The sequence below is a fragment of the Dermacentor andersoni genome, chromosome 11, assembly GCF_023375885.2.
Source record: "Dermacentor andersoni chromosome 11, qqDerAnde1_hic_scaffold, whole genome shotgun sequence".
Classification (NCBI taxonomy): Eukaryota; Metazoa; Arthropoda; class Arachnida; order Ixodida; family Ixodidae; genus Dermacentor; species Dermacentor andersoni.
The window spans coordinates 64,083,546-64,099,487 of NC_092824.1; the positions used below are offsets into that span (position 1 = coordinate 64,083,546).

At 45.9% G+C, this 15,942-nt stretch overlaps 1 protein-coding gene across 1 annotated transcript in view; it reads right to left on the reverse strand.

Annotated features, from left to right (window-relative positions):
* Positions 1–15,942, reverse strand: part of LOC126517874 (solute carrier family 4 member 11-like) — a 41,158-nt gene that overhangs the window by 13,327 nt on the left and 11,889 nt on the right. The window contains exons 3-8 of the mRNA XM_055064160.2: positions 14,390–14,524; positions 12,468–12,537; positions 10,533–10,617; positions 8,034–8,358; positions 3,408–3,492; positions 1,468–1,590 (exon numbers count right to left, since the gene is read on the reverse strand). Coding sequence (XP_054920135.2) covers positions 1,468–1,590; positions 3,408–3,492; positions 8,034–8,358; positions 10,533–10,617; positions 12,468–12,537; positions 14,390–14,524 — 823 coding nt within the window. The remainder of the gene's footprint in view (positions 1–1,467; positions 1,591–3,407; positions 3,493–8,033; positions 8,359–10,532; positions 10,618–12,467; positions 12,538–14,389; positions 14,525–15,942) is intronic.

Below are 15,942 nucleotides of genomic sequence, written 5' to 3' on the forward strand. Positions count from 1 at the left end.
GACACATACTTATAGACAATCGAACATCTCGGTTGTCGAGTACACCTCACGTGAAATAATACATCTTGCATGCCACTCTGGCGCACTTGACTTTCGGTATTATTCGACACCAATAGACGCAGACAAAGATGACATCGCTATTGCTTCTTGCGAGGGAAACATCTCGATAAGTGCTCTACAGCAGCACAAAAGGCGAACTGAGCTTAAGACGGTGATCTTTTTCTTTCATTTTTAAACTAGTCAGACAAGCAAGAATCCTAAGCCTAATTGAACGAGGCGAGTCAAAAGAGTGATCTTTTTGCAAAATAAAAGTGCAAATAAACAGAGGTAAGACGAACATATTGATATAAAGTTTGAATACAAATGACAGGCCAGGCTATTCTAACAAAGAAGCTCAATAAAAGTTTTGTTAGATTTCAATGAAATTATCTCCTGCGATAGCTTGAAATAAATGAAAGTCAGGCTGAGAACGCAAGACAGAAGCGGGTGCAGTAGTACTGAGAAGAACAAACGTCTCGGGGTGATTTAGCGTAGCGTGGGTGGATACCAGGCTTGTCTACATTAACCGTGCACGACGGTAAACAGCTGGTAGTGGTGAAAAGTTATTCAAGTCTGCATTTGTTAAACGAAATCGGCTGGAGCAAGTGATGGTTTGCATTTCTTTAACGTAGGATACTAATTATGGAGGTGTCAATGCCTTCATCTGTTCCTTATACGGACGTAGAGTTCGAGAATCTAAATTCTTTCAAATCAAAAATGCTGCCAAAAGAATTACTCAGAGCGGTACTTATTTAAGGCCACATTTCTAGACGAGGTAATGTGCTTTCTAAGCTGGTTGCCATTATTTCTGGCATTCACGTCTACATTCCTCTCTCCCATGAAGTTGCGGCTACGAGCTTTCTGGTGCCCCCCCCCCCCCCCCTTTCTTTTTTTTGCGGTAGGCATTGTGCCCTTTCCGGTAGCAGCTGTCGGAATGTGCTTTGTGTTCTTTTGCTATCAATTCGTATATTTATTTGAAGATATATATATACATAATATTATTAAAGTTCGTACGTCCATAGTGGAAGCTGTGAGCAAAATGACGGTTACAGAAAAGAACGTACACAAAGCTACGGAAAACAATCATGAATGAAAACAAGGCACAAAAAAAAACAATAAAGCAAACGACAAAATATTTTTCTCTCTTTTTTATGTAATGAATTTATCATTCGGCTAGAGGCATGAACAGACACCAAGCGAACTGTATGTTGCGGTGTCATCGTCATCAACTTCAGACAGTTATTCATTTGCTTATGTTATCCTTCTTATTTTCTATTTTATTTTTCATTGCTGTATAGCGTAACTAAATGAAGTAGCCCGTGTACTTTCTTGCTCAATCTCTGCGCAGCAAGCAATGTACAACAAAGTACCCCAAGTACTGTATCGAAGGCACGAAGCTTTTATTCAGAGGTATCAACGTTTGCTTACCAATTTTGCCGTGTGTGTTAGTGTCGTTTAACGCTCCGAATGCTATGGTAGGTAGGAGGCAGCCGAAGTACAGGAAAAACGTGGTGCATATCGTCTTGTACAGCGTTCGCGGGCCCACGATACCTGCGGAGGAATAAAAAAAACAGCGAGGCAAGACCAATGTAAGCTTGCCGTATCGCTGAAGCAAAAAATTTTAAAAAAATGCCGAACGTCGTGGATTCAGCTGAAAGCCATCACGTCAGTTCAGAGTATAATATTGTGAATCACTGCGACCTCAGTGACACCGCTTGCTAATACTGGCCATTGATGTATCGTATTTACTCGCGAACAGTTACTGCACGTTGTTTCGCGTGCGATGATTACGCTCGAGGAAAAGTGCCCTATCAAACGTTCTCCGTACTAAGTAGAAAACTGAAAAATAAAGTGACCGTAAATCAGGGTTTTCACACCAGTCACTGCAACCTCAAACGAAATATTACTTCCAAGCAGCACTTACCTTTGTAATAGTAGCACGGATCCTACATAAAAAGTAACAGCAAAGGCCCTTTTTATTCATTTATTTATTTATTTATTTTTATTTATGTATCTATTTATATTCATTTATTTACATTCATTCATTCATTCATGCATTCATTCATCCATTCATTCATTCATTCATTCATTTATTTATTGCAGCAAGCAAATAAGTAAAGTGACTCTGGCTCGACGTATTCAGTGTCGTTGTCAACGCTAACATCGGAACAAGTGGATGAGTGTCGCTGCAGCAATTTTTGAGGGTGCGCTGATTAATCAATTAAACAAATGGTAACCTCAGTGGCCAACGAAAGGGGGAGGGGGGGGAGGCAAGGCGTTAGTGCGAGCATTATGTGAGTAAATACGGTACACGTCAACTTGGACTTTTGGGAAACACCCGATGTCCTAGCGAGTACAAACGCGATACTCTTTTGTTTTGACTTCGTCGTCTCGTTTTGCGTTAAATGACCGCTGAAGCCCTTAAAAACCATGAAAAAACTACTCGCATATGCCAGAGAGGCTTAAAGATTTAATGTAATCCTGATTTATCTTTCGAAGCCATTGCTTCAAGCGAGCAACGCAAACCCCAAGTCAAACGAATGGTCGCGTTTGCCGCCATGGGCCCGGCCATTTGGATGCCAATACGAGCAAGACAGTGCACCAACCGAGACATCGACATCAGACTAAATAGAACCACACTGCGGTTATATATCCATCCATTAGACCATCCATCCATCTATTAGACCATCCATCCATTCATTAGACGATCATAAGAATATCCATTAGATCATCCATCCATCCATTAGACGATCATAAGACCGTCCATTAGACGATCATAAGACCGTCCATAAGACCGTCCATAAGACCGTCCATAAGACCGTCCATAAGACCGTCCATAAGACCGTCCATAAGACCGTCCATAAGACCGTCCATAAGACCGTCCATAAGACCGTCCATAAGACCGTCCATAAGACCGTCCATAAGACCGTCCATAAGACCGTCCATAAGACCGTCCATAAGACCGTCCATAAGACCGTCCATAAGACCGTCCATAAGACCGTCCATAAGACCGTCCATAAGACCGTCCATAAGACCGTCCATAAGACCGTCCATAAGACCGTCCATAAGACCGTCCATAAGACCGTCCATAAGACCGTCCATAAGACCGTCCATAAGACCGTCCATAAGACCGTCCATAAGACCATGCATAAGACCATGCATAAGACCATGCATAAGACCATGCATAAGACCATGCATAAGACCATGCATAAGACCATGCATAAGACCATGCATAAGACCATGCATAAGACCATGCATAAGACCATGCATAAGACCATGCATAAGACCATCCAACGTATCTTTCAATCTGTATCCCACGCACGCGCGCACACATACACAAACTTTGACATAGGCTCATGATGGTTTACCGTCGACGTAGTCGCTGATGTAGTAGGGCAGCCGACGCCGGACATCGTCACGCAAGCCTCGGGCAATGGTGCACTTGCGCTTCTTCTGAAATGCGTTAGGCACAATACGTCAGAGCGCAAAATTTACTGCAACACATTCTCAACCCTGGCTTCTTATTTTTTTTTTCGACCTTGACATCGGCAAGGCTATACGGAGAAACACCGAGAGCCACGGCAAGGCACTACTTTTAAAACTGGTACAGCGCAACATAGAAAGGAAGAAACAAGCCGAGCTGGCGAAGTGAAAGAACAGAGCGCTAATCAGTTTTTGAATGCAACGTCAGCTCGCCCAATCCTCAACCCTAGTGAAAGCACTACTTATAACAATTCTTGTACGTAAGTCTGTTGCCGAGGCAATGGCGCGACAGTGTTCTCCAGCACATTTCAATTTGCATCACGCACCTTTCTCGCATACGCAATGTGGTCTATTTACGAGTCGCAGTCGCAGCAGGAAACGCATCGCCGCTTGAGCAACACTGACGATGCGATCCCGAGCGAAGCCACAGCGACATGCATTGCTTGAACTTGCGTCCACATTTCAGATGCCCAAAATGCAAGCAGCTTTCTCACCGAAATAATTATGCTATATTGAAATAAATATGTGCCATAGCGAGGAGACAGAACTCGTTTTTATATGAGACTAAAGCATGAAACATGGTGCCCCTAAGCATGAAGCAGACCGCAGTCGGTAGTACCATTTAAACGATTCCTACATTTTAGGTTAATTTATATATCGTGCACTTGATTATAAGACAGCGAAATCTGTAGCAAACATGGATATATTAAGCCCACACCGGTTAACAGCTCTACAGTAAGAACATGACCGTGACATTTGTTTTAGTTATGGCATGAATATAATTTCCCAATTCAATTTCCCTACCATGGGGTAAGTAGGTGTTTTTTGTTGGTTAGGCCAAATCTTTTCTGAGCGAACTACTGCACTCAATATTTCATGTAACGCGTAAACAAAGAGCAGAATGAATGCCCTTTTCACCCGTAAGAGTTTTATTAACAAGCTCTATGTGATAAAAAAAAGATGCAAATTTCCAGAGTCAAGTTTGCGGAATAACATTGAACGAAGTTTGTTAGGACACGCTTGTATCTACTAAGAAAAATATGTAATAAAAATTTTGAGGTACAGAAAATGTATTGCCGTGTAATGCGCACCACCTACGAAAAAGTCAGAATTTTCATTGAACAGGTATTCCGCTACAAAAAATTAACTGCAAGCGCTACAGTTGGGCGTGCCGATTTGCAGCCGCCGATGTTCCGGGCTGGTTTGCGTCGTCTTCGCAATCAGCGTCTAAGTTCGACGAAAGGTACGCATCCTCAGACAAGTTGCTGCTCGTTCCATCGATAAAATGAGCCGCAGACGTCGCACAATCGCGAGATGTGCGATCTTTCGAAGCGCGTGCGCCGCTCCTGGAGACGGCCATTTTTGCACCCTACTTTGACGATCGCGAATCTTCGGAGCGCGTTCGAGTCACCGCCTGGCGTGAAAAAAAAAATCAACTTGCTTAGAAAACAAAAATGTAGTTCTCCTCCTCCCCGTCCGATTGCGCAGTGTGTCCGTGAGCTGCGCCGAAAGTCTCGATAGCGGCGTCTCGAACAATCCGATGCACAATGGACGCGATATGGGAAGAGTTAAAGTGATAAAGTACCGAGGAAACAAAAAAAAATTGTGGGGTTTTACGTGCCAAAACCACTTTCTGATTATGAGGCACGCTGTAGTGGAGGACTCCGGAAATTTTGACCACCTGGGGTTGTTTAACGTGCACCTAAATCTAAGTACACGGGTGTTTTCGCATTTCGCCCCCACCGAAATGCGGCCGCCGTGGCCGGGATTCGATCCCGCGACCTCGTGCTCAGCAGCCCAACACCATAGCCACTGAGCAACCACGGCGGGTTATCGAGGAAAGAGGTTAAAGTCACGTCCTTGTGTCAAAAAGTTGGTGCTGGAATGAGGATTTCTACATTTTTTTTCCTTTTTGTATTAGATTAGACGTGTCCCGAAATTGCAGTGGTTTAATGGGGACACGGTATCGGAGGACTCCGGATTAATTTTGACCACCTGGGGATCGTTAACGTTAACGTAAATCCAAGTACCTCCAAGTGACCTCGAGCTCAGCAGCTCAATGCCACAGCCAAGTGGGCTACCATTGTTGGTAACAGATTAGTCTCGGTGCTAGCAGTTTTACGAGGCGAGTGTTTTGGAAAGCCCCCGCAGTGAGGGATTCGCTTTCTTTTCCTGCAGAACATGCTAAATGCAACCGTCAAGGGCTAAACTCTCAACACTCTGCTATCAGGGCGTTTTAAGTTTAATGCGGTTGGTAGCAAATAGCAACGCACAAGTAAATCTGCAGAAAAGGAGCCCGAGAGCACGAGGGCTTTGAAAGGCTATGAATGGAGTAAATAAAAACGATGTAAACGACAGCATGATGACGAATAAGGTTTAGCGCGAGAAATCGGATTTAAGTTTTTCAAGGAGTGACCACTGCTTCTCAGTAAATATCACTAACGGTAGCTATCAGTAATCAGGAACACTACTACCCAGAATTCACTCGTCACTTGGACCAAGAAGATGAATTTTCATACCGGATTAACCTCTCTCGAGATTAAAAGGCATGCAGTAAACTAGCATCAAAGGGAAAAAATCTGGTCATCTTTGCAAGCAACTTGCAGGTTCTTGAATTTGTTTATTTTCCTGCATTTCTCAACGAAACTGCAGCGGAGAGAAAGTGTCGCGCATGCGCAGTTGAACTTCACTCCTCGATCACATGGGTGGTAATATCATCCTGATACCCCTCGTGCAGGTTAGTGAAATATAACGAGAACACCAAATTTTCGTTGAAAACTTATTTCTTTTCTTGTGTGTGCTAGTAATGGGGAAAAGTTCCATATGAAGGATTCTTCAACAGGAAAACAACATAAGCGGCAATACGTGAGGTTCTCACTTACACCATTGCAGCAATCACAGTTGGATGAGGTTGCACATTACACCCCATCGCTCATTGGGTTCTACTATTTACAAAATTAATTCGGCTGCGATTACATAAGCTAAGCGTTCCAGATATAAAGCGAGATTCATGCGGGATAGTCTGGAAGGGATTTAGTCACACTGCGTCATTTGACGATAGCTTGATACACAGTGTCGCGCCATCCCTGACGACGAAATGCACCTGTAAATCATGTTTAGACTGTCGCGAAGACGAGGTGAAAACCCGAGGAATTGCCACAACATACTAACTCACCACACGATGCCACATCTTCATCTCTGTATGATCAAAGATAAGCAGTTTCTATCATAACAGATATGACAAGCAACTTGACAAGGGATTGTGCCCTTGAGCTGAGTTCGGCTCTCAGGAGAATATAAAGATTAACGCCGTGGCGGCCACACGGAAATGCTCATATAGCCCCGAAGAAACTCACCGGCCCTTATATTCTACTCCTGATCAACTGTGCGGGGATAACATCATCAGGAACAGCCCACTAATGGCTTTGATTATATTGCTTATGCATCGAGCCGATTTCTATCCAAATTTAAAGAGACCACCGCCCGAGCACTCTGTGCAGATGGTTAACAAGCGAAGCGGAAACGTGCGGCCCCGGTGTTTATCACTGGGTCAATCCCGACGGTTCATTGAACGAAGGCTTGGTAGGCTGCCGGATCCTCGGTGCGTAGTTTCTGTTTGCGCTCGGCTGCACGAGCCTGTTATTGTGCTCGGTATGCAGCATCGGCCTGGCATAGACGAGCTTGTTCCAGGTTCTGCTTGCGGCGTTGATGATGGAAAGCTGCCTGCTCCTCAGTTTTACGTATGACGCGTGGCCTCACCATTTCGTAGCCGGAGAGAAGCTGCTGTGCGTGCGCTCGGGTGTGACGGAAAGCAGCCGATCACGCGCCTCTCTTTCTCTTTTTTTTTACCGCATGCGCATGGGGTTGCGCCTGAGGGGTTTTCGGCGCACAGCCAACAGACGGACGGACGGACGGGCGAATTTGATAGCCACAGACAGATTCGCTGTAAAACTATGGAGGAAACAGCTCACGCATGCACTGGTATAACGCTCGGTCTACCGACCCGTTTGATTATTCAGCCTCGAGGATCGGCCTGCGTTACAAAGTGCATAAAAACGTATGCGAGGACGTGCATTGGGCCAAGGTATCAGAATAGGCCGGAGCACACTTTTGGTTACACAGCCTCCAGGATCATTCCGCTTTACTCTGTGTCGACGACACCAAAAAGAAAGGTTGGGGAGTGTCCGGTATAATGCCCTCACCATAAATCTTACGCCGATTAAGCACACGTTTCAATCTACGTGAAGCGAAGCTTTCGTGAAGTTTATCAGGTAAACACAGTACAAATAACGCGAGGCCAACAAATGTCATCGCTTTCACCTCACATAGAACGCGTAACCTCCTGCGTCTCTTATGCATAGCACCGGTCACAACGTTAATCTCATGCAATGTTCACGCTTGTGCACTGCACGGTTTACAAGGTATGCAGCAGCTTATACAGATGCACACTGGGAAGAGAGAGATAAGACACAGCGATGCAACCGCGAAACGAAGTTTGTAGGCACACGCACACTTTCTCGCGCAGCGTCCGGCGAACAGCTACCGGGCGCCAGGGCGTCCCTCTGGTCAGCAGCGAGGCGGCCAGCGTGCTCGGACAGCTCGTCGGCGAACTGCGCGGGCGAGCGCGCTTCCCAGAGCCGCCGACGAAACCCCGAGTCGGCGAACAGCGTGGCGAAGGTGCGGCCGGTCTCCAGCGCGTTCTTGGTGCCTTTCTCCTTGCTCGGCGTCACTACCGCGATCAGGAACCGCACGTCTCCGCAGGTTCGACCCATGTTGGCCGGGTGCTTGAGACGTGCCACGGCCACGCGCTTCCTCTGCAGCGTGGGCACCGAGCACCTGCAATCGCCGGCGGAAAGCGTCGCTGTCCCCGTTCGTGGACGTACATTCGATACGGGCAGCCAAGCTGCAAAGTCTACCGAACGTGGACGAGCCTCTCCAACGCCTGCGACCGAAGCCTCCAGAGACTTCGTGCATGCCGCCGGCTCATAGGTGTCTTACCTTAGTACCTTACAGACTTTCTGCAGGCCTGCGGACTTGCACAGCACTCCTATAGTCTCTTATTGAAATTACTAAAGACGCGCCATGAATATTGTTTTGATAGGTCTCTCTCTCCTTTTCTGTGTTTCCGGAAACAAAATGGCCTCTTGGTCGCCTGTTAAAGCTTTCCGGACAAACTCGTGGGGCCTATACGCGAAACTGTACCCCCTCATGTACGACCTACCTACGAAACGGGAACGCCAATCAATGTCGCTCTGAGACAGGGGAAAATATGCAACCATTGCTATTTCTTGCAGCGCTCGAACTACTTCGTGAGAAGTTCGAGCGGCGCTCCATTACGTTATTACCGAGATCGGTCTGTCATGAACGACGAATAATAGGAACGGAATAAAACCGAGGGAAAGGACTTCTTATTCGTCATATTGGCGTCCAGGATGCGCTCCTGCCTGGATCCTTAGAACGTCTCCAGGGGTCCTGCCTAGGCCATGCGTTCAGCTCCATATGCCCGCGGTCACGAAGGAACCACGTGCACCATTACCCGGCCTGAGGGTATTTATGCCACTTACGAGTATGCGCAACGTACTAAAGCACTGTCCTCATCCAAATACTGATGTCTCAGCCGTGTTATCTGTCACAACTTTGCTTCATCCCGTACTTGTAATGTTGACCACAGATCTACATCAACTCTTGCCAGGCTAGTTGCTACCCGATATATTACTTGCGACCTACTGCCTAGTGTCTAGGCCATCCTTTTCGTCTATTAGCCTGCGCTAAATGTAATTGTGTCCCAGCTCAGAAAACACGTGCATTATATTTTGGCCCTCGATATTGCAGACCTTACAGGCATCCTTAGCAAAGGGACCACGTATAGATTGGTTACGTAAATGCTGCGGTGGAAAAGGTAATTTGTGAACACGGAAGCAGGAGGTGCCTTGCATGTATAGGCACTGATGCGTGCACTGATTTTTAGAGACCGTATACTACCTGCCTTCTTGCTTATTTGATACCTAGCTGAATACGCGATGATTGTCTCAACAAGACAGTCACCAAAGGCGCTTCCATAAGCTGGATTTTTTTTCTTGAGTGGCTGAGAACCCTGGCAAAATGCTATATATCTTTTATTCCTGTAGGCGCCGTTCGCAATAACTCTCGATGACAGCGTTAGCTTCCTTGAAATTATTACTCCTTCACTTATTTATGGTTGACGATTATGGCAATGCTTTTGATGGCGTTTCGATGGTTATTTCAAAGTGCTTTACCACAGGCTCACAATCTTATACATGACATGCAAGTTGTACAATTCATGGCTCTTACTGGGCCGAGCGCGCTCGAAGAGAGTTCCGTGATGCACATTGAGTTGCGCGCTGGCGTGTACAGTTGGCGCCGAGCTCGCGCCTCACATTTTCCCTTCACGCTCTTTCACAATTGCGCCTCTACTAACGTTCCCCTTCTCGCACTCCTTCGCACTGCATCCTCCCAAGCTACACGATTAGGGCGTTGATGCATGCCTCCGTGAACAAAGGAAATAAACTAAGAGTGAGCATCAAGTAGCGCAGCCAGCCTGGGCGAGGAGGCTCTCCGCGTGAAGCCATTGCCTTTAATTTCCCCCCCAAAAATAGTCGGCCCAATACGGAACCGCCGAGACCCAGTGAATTGGCCGAGAATCGCGAGTTTCCGGTAGCGTCAAATCAATGCGCAGTTGTTCGGTGGCTGTGTATTGGCTCTGTCTGCAGAGCGGAAGCACTAAAACCTACCGCGCGCTCGGACGTGACGATCGAGTGTTAGGTCAACTCGTGTGGCTTCAAGCTTTCTTGCACGGTGCTCCCCTCCTCGTTTTGTCCTTGCTCCATTCATGCGTCTATGCGTTGAGGGATCAGAATACAGCAGAGAAGCTGGCGCTTAAAAGCACATACGCTCGGGACAAACTAGACATCTTGCTCGCAATCATGCGCTCGCTCGGCTGGTCCGAATGTAGCAAGTTTGAAAGCTTGAGCAAGTCTCCATAAACTCACATGACACACATCCAGCTCTGGTCGTAGTCGAAGTCCCCGTTCCCGTAGCTGCAAACGCCCTGGATAGTCCTGGTTGACAGGGCAACTGTAAAGCACATTTGTTGCTGTCAACCGGGCACAGGCTTGGGTCGTATTTCAGATGGAGAGTACGCCCCTGCTACCGGTAACTTCTGAGCTATCGCTAGAACTGCCACAATGCCAGCGACTGGAGTGTTATGCAAATAGTCACGTTATGTTTGGCAGCCATTCATCCACAACGCGCCATGTATTGACTGCTTTAGCAACTCATAAACCTGAAATCGCAGTTCCTACATTAAAAAAGGTCGCCTCTCCCAAGCGCATATCTATAGAACTCGTCATTTGTATTATCAATAATGCCACAGCTGTTCTCATATGGGGGTAGTGCCACACGGGAAAAAAAAACACGGGAATTAAGCGTTTTGTCAGCTTCATGGCTATGTATTCTTCAAGGACCACCAAATGCTTGCCTCTCCAACAAAACCTTAACTCTACTTTACTGAGCTAGGCTAAACGCCACGCGTTCGCAGTGGCGACAAAGCACCCTATGTAATCAATCAACCAATCAAAGTTTACTTTCATTCTGTCAAAGATACAGAAAGAAGGACTGTGACAAAAAGCTGTTTGTCAGAACAGGTTGACTAGGGTTTCGCGCTTGACCCGAAGGCTAAAAAAAAGAAAAAGAAAGAAACGAACGTTATGGCATATGTTTTTACTGACGTTTCGGCCGCAGGACCGGCCGAATTCCCGTTTTCAACGTAGGAGTTTAGTTGACAAGAAGGACAATGGCGAAACTGCAGTGCTGTGGTGAAACAGAGCTCCACAGATGTTCAGCAATTTTCATTCGCGGGCAAGCACAAATAAACAAATCAACCTTGCCGTATATTACAGAGAAATAAAATATATTTGCCTGTGCATGAAGCATGACAACAATTCTTTTTATTCGAGAACTGATAAAGAGCCGTATCATACATAGAGCTAACTTGAAAGCACTTTTTTTTTATAACACACTGAAGTGTTTAGGTGCTCTGTGCATAAAGAACACAGGACCGGAGTATTTTTTTCAGGGCAAGAAACCTGCTTGCATGGGTGCTGCAGGCTCATTGTTGCCAAGGTGCGATGAAATCATACTGGAGCGTCTGTGGCTCTTGCCGGCGATGCAAAAGCCGCGCGCTCTCACACAACCAAGTTGCAGGGCGCATTCGTCACCGAGCGGCAACTTAGGGTGTAAAATCATGTACACCCTTAGAAGCGAAGTGGTGTGAAACTGTTTATAATTCACACCCTTACACCCTTTCACACATGCAACTTGTGGGGCACGTTCACCGCCGAACGCCAAATATACACTGCAGAATAATCTGCACCCTTACAACACCCTGACGCCCAAAAAGGGTGTGACGGTGCGATTTGTAAACGCGCTTACACCAATATTCACTTTCAAGGGTGTAAATTATTTTAGTCTGTTATTACCCTTAGAGACGCACCCGCTGTCGCACCAGAGCTTCGGGGCGTCTGCAGGTTTAGACGCTGTGGTGGAGCACTTTCATCCGTCTCATTCGCTCTCCTTCCATCACATTCATCGTTGATAGAGAGAGAGAGAGAAGTCATAAGAGAAAGGCGGGGAGGTTAACCATGCTGAGCCCGGTAGCCTACCCTACACTGGGGAACGTGGAAATGGGATCGTTGATGGCTGTTTCGGCACAGTTCTATAAGCTCAGAAGAATTGAGCTCCAGCGTACAAGATATTTATTTACACGGGCATTACTTTTTTGTGTTCGCTGCCTCTTAGCAAATATCTTAGCACAGATTCATCACAAAAGGACACCTTAAGCGACTTGAAAGTCTGCGTTTTTTGTAATTTAAGAGTGTAAAATATTTAAATGGTCGACGATCGGTGATTCTAACGATCACGCTCACCTTGTTCGGATACGAATATCGCTTGTTTGGCTTCGCTAACAGTCGTTGCTTGCTCGCCGTTTCCCAGAACCTGAAACGTCATTAAAGGTCGCGGGTGAGATAAATGGCTGTGTGGTGAACTACAGGCACAGTTAATAAAGTAATAATAGTCTGTTCATCTTTCTAGACTAATAATTAGGAGAATAAAATAATGCTCCCATTTAATAATCAGCCCGCCCCTATCAGCCAAATCGTAGAAGATGTGTTTTTTTAGTAATACTTCACCAGTCTAAATTAAGCATTATTTTTTACACTTAGCGCCCTTAAGAGGAAGCTTTAGGTCGGGCCCAACTCCGACGCGGCTTATTCAAATACATGTAAAAACGCAAAAATGTTTTTCTGAGATAACCCCTGGACCGATTTTAATGAAATTTGTTGCATTTGAGAGAGAAAGTTAAATTCTAGTGACTGTTGGAAGCGGAATTTTGATTTAGGGCTTGAATTTTGTTAAAAGGATTTTCAAAAATAGAGACGTTTGAAAAAAATAGAAGCACTAAGTTTACAAGCTAATAGCTCTGCATCAAGAACAGATATCGCGATTCTGTAAACGGCATCCATTAGACCATTCAAAGCGGACAAATTTGATATGTCAGTTTACATCTTACGTGAATTTGTTACGTTGTTCACGAAGGTTCTGCAAAAGTTGTATTTACACATTACTCCATTTTTTAAGGTTCATGTGTAACATATCAATTTTTGTCCGCTTTAGATGTGCTATCAGGTACAATTCACAGAATTGCGATATCATTCTTTCTTGCTGAGCTACGGAGTTGTAAACTTGATAGTTTTGTTTTCTGAAAATTTGCGAGTTTTGCCAAATTTTTTTTTTAAATGTGACAACCTGAATCGAAAATTCGAAACCAACAGTCACTAGATTTTAAACTTTACTTTTAAATGCAGCAAACCCCGTCAAATTTGGTGCAATGGTTGCCGAGAAAAACAAATTCTCCTTTTACATGTATTTAGATAGGAGCACCCGAGCTAAAGCTTCCTCTTAAGCGGCACCTTGGCTGTGACAGATGCCGTTACGGCGTATTAGAGGGTCAGTCAAATGAGAACCCTAAATTGGCCACAAAGCCTCAATATTTCGCGCCATTTACCTTTAAGTTGACAAATTTGCTGGTGCTAATGTAGAAAGTATTCGGCAGAAATCCGAAACAAGAGACAGGTTTACAGAACTTATTTGGTAGGTGACGGAAGCGTGCAGTAAAATAAAAAATTCTCGAAGCCTAGTCTTGAAGCGGGTCGCCCTACTCAAGACATGCACCAAATAATGAAGGCGTTCTGTTATCGTATTTGCGAGAAGCGACGGCATCAACCGTAATAAATATTCGTCGGAGAATAAATTATAAGTGTAGTAATTTTCGGTCGATGTAGTAGAAAATTCACAGTCGGTTAGACATCCATATCGTCGGTTCCAATACGTATTGAGACCGCGGCAAGCTCCAGCGGACAAACACAATGGCGATGTTAAGCGGCTACGGGTTCTCATTGAATTGAGTATCAGTACCAAACACTGATAAGGAGGACCAGGTGAGGATGTGTAAGCTGAGCAAACAACATGCAGGTGGCAAACGTTCAAACCTTAGTGATTGTTGGAAAGTGTTAAGCCTGTTTGCAGTTCCGGAGGCGGATTTCTGATCACGTCTGCGGGATATTAAACTGCATATGTGATTTCTTGCGCGCTTAAGCTGACTTTCGTTACTTCCAGAATTAAGATAACAAACGTGGCACCAACTGAATACGCCTGACATAGCGTTCTTTCTTATCACTTTACAGCGTCCGCTACCGCGTAAGCACGGAGACGGCAGGCGAACACGTCGATTGTTTCGCTCGCTTCGCGGTTGTGTAAACTAACGTGTAAAACCTGTTGGCTGCCGTACCTTCTTCAACACAGTATTGACGACGTCTTCCAGCGTCGTCTCCTGGACGTCTAGAATCACCGTGGCGTCCTGGAGAAAACGGTGGACGTCCATGGAAGCTCGCACTTCGTTGCTGAAGTCCTTCATGGGGACTACCTGCAAAAAAAAGAAATATTCATGAAGTGCCTGCCGGGATTTATTGGTCACGGCCAACGCCGCCGACGCCGACGACACCGGCTTTTCTGCGACACGAGCTCCTTAACGCTGTCGCGTTAAAAACAAACAGCGTCTCAGCTAATAAAATATATTTCGTCCGGAGATGACGTTTTCCTCTTCAGGCACACAAGGGCCACATAAATCGGCAAAGTGGGAATCGAAGTTAATTTAAGCTTCAATTGTGGGTTTTTAACGTCCAGAAACTGCGCATTAGGTGACGAGGGACGCCATTGTGAAGAGCTGAGAAGAAATCGTGACCGCCTGGGGCTCTTCGTGCACTCGACGTACGTACCGTACGTCGTTTTTGTTTTTGTTTTCATTCCGCCACCATCATTAAAGCACGGCTGCCTCAGACAGGAACCGAACCGGCGACCCCGGTGCTCAGCAGCAGATCTCTATAGCCACGGATTCGCCACGGCATCTTTGAGGTCGATTAGTAGCGCTAACTTATGGTGTCGAAATACCTAGAAGGACGCGTGCTCGGAAGGGGTTACGCGTGGCTATAACGGTCGCGTACTAATGTGTTATGGACTTTCGCAGCCTTGCAATAGGAAAAATCACGTGCTCTTCCACAAGCTGCCCGTCACTGCAGTGCCACATCAAGCTGCGGTACATACAGAATATCAGTTAGCGTGGAACATTCCGCGAATTTATGTTTACTCAACACAGGCATTGTAATTAACATGTATAAACGTTATCGCACACAGCAAACCTTCGTCGAAATAAAATGCTCTGCCGGAAGATTTGCTGATGCCTTAAAATAGTGCGTATAATGACACGTATGAATAAGCGTGAATTGATAAGAAATACGGGGCAAGAACGTGAGCGCATCTCACTCTACCTGTATTTTTAATTCAGAATGAAATCTTTGTAATATCGACCATTTGTCAGGTACGCGTGTCAACGCACGCTTGCATGTTTGGTAAAAGAAGTGTATGCACAATTATTTACTTTAACACTGGTGAACCTCTCTATGACCGCACTTAAGTGGTCTGTCCCAAGATAGTTTATTACGTCATCTCGAGACTACTGAAAAGAGTGATGTTGCCGACATTCACTGGAATTTAACTGTCAAAGTTATGTGGCTGTATATTCTGGCAGAAACATGGTCTAGCCGAACAGACAGACAATAAACTTTCATTGAGGTCCTGAGGAACTAGCCGGCGGAGACCCGTTGGGGCCCCCGGCTCGCCGCTGGCTGCTTCCATGTCGGAATCGGGAGGCCAAGCCTCTCCGCTCTTTCACGGGCCCTCTGGACAGCCATGGACTGGAGCTTGAGTTCCGTACTAGATGTGGCCTCGTCCCAGTCCCGTTCGCTGGTGAAGGACGCATCCCGTAACGCAGGCCACTGCCAGAGC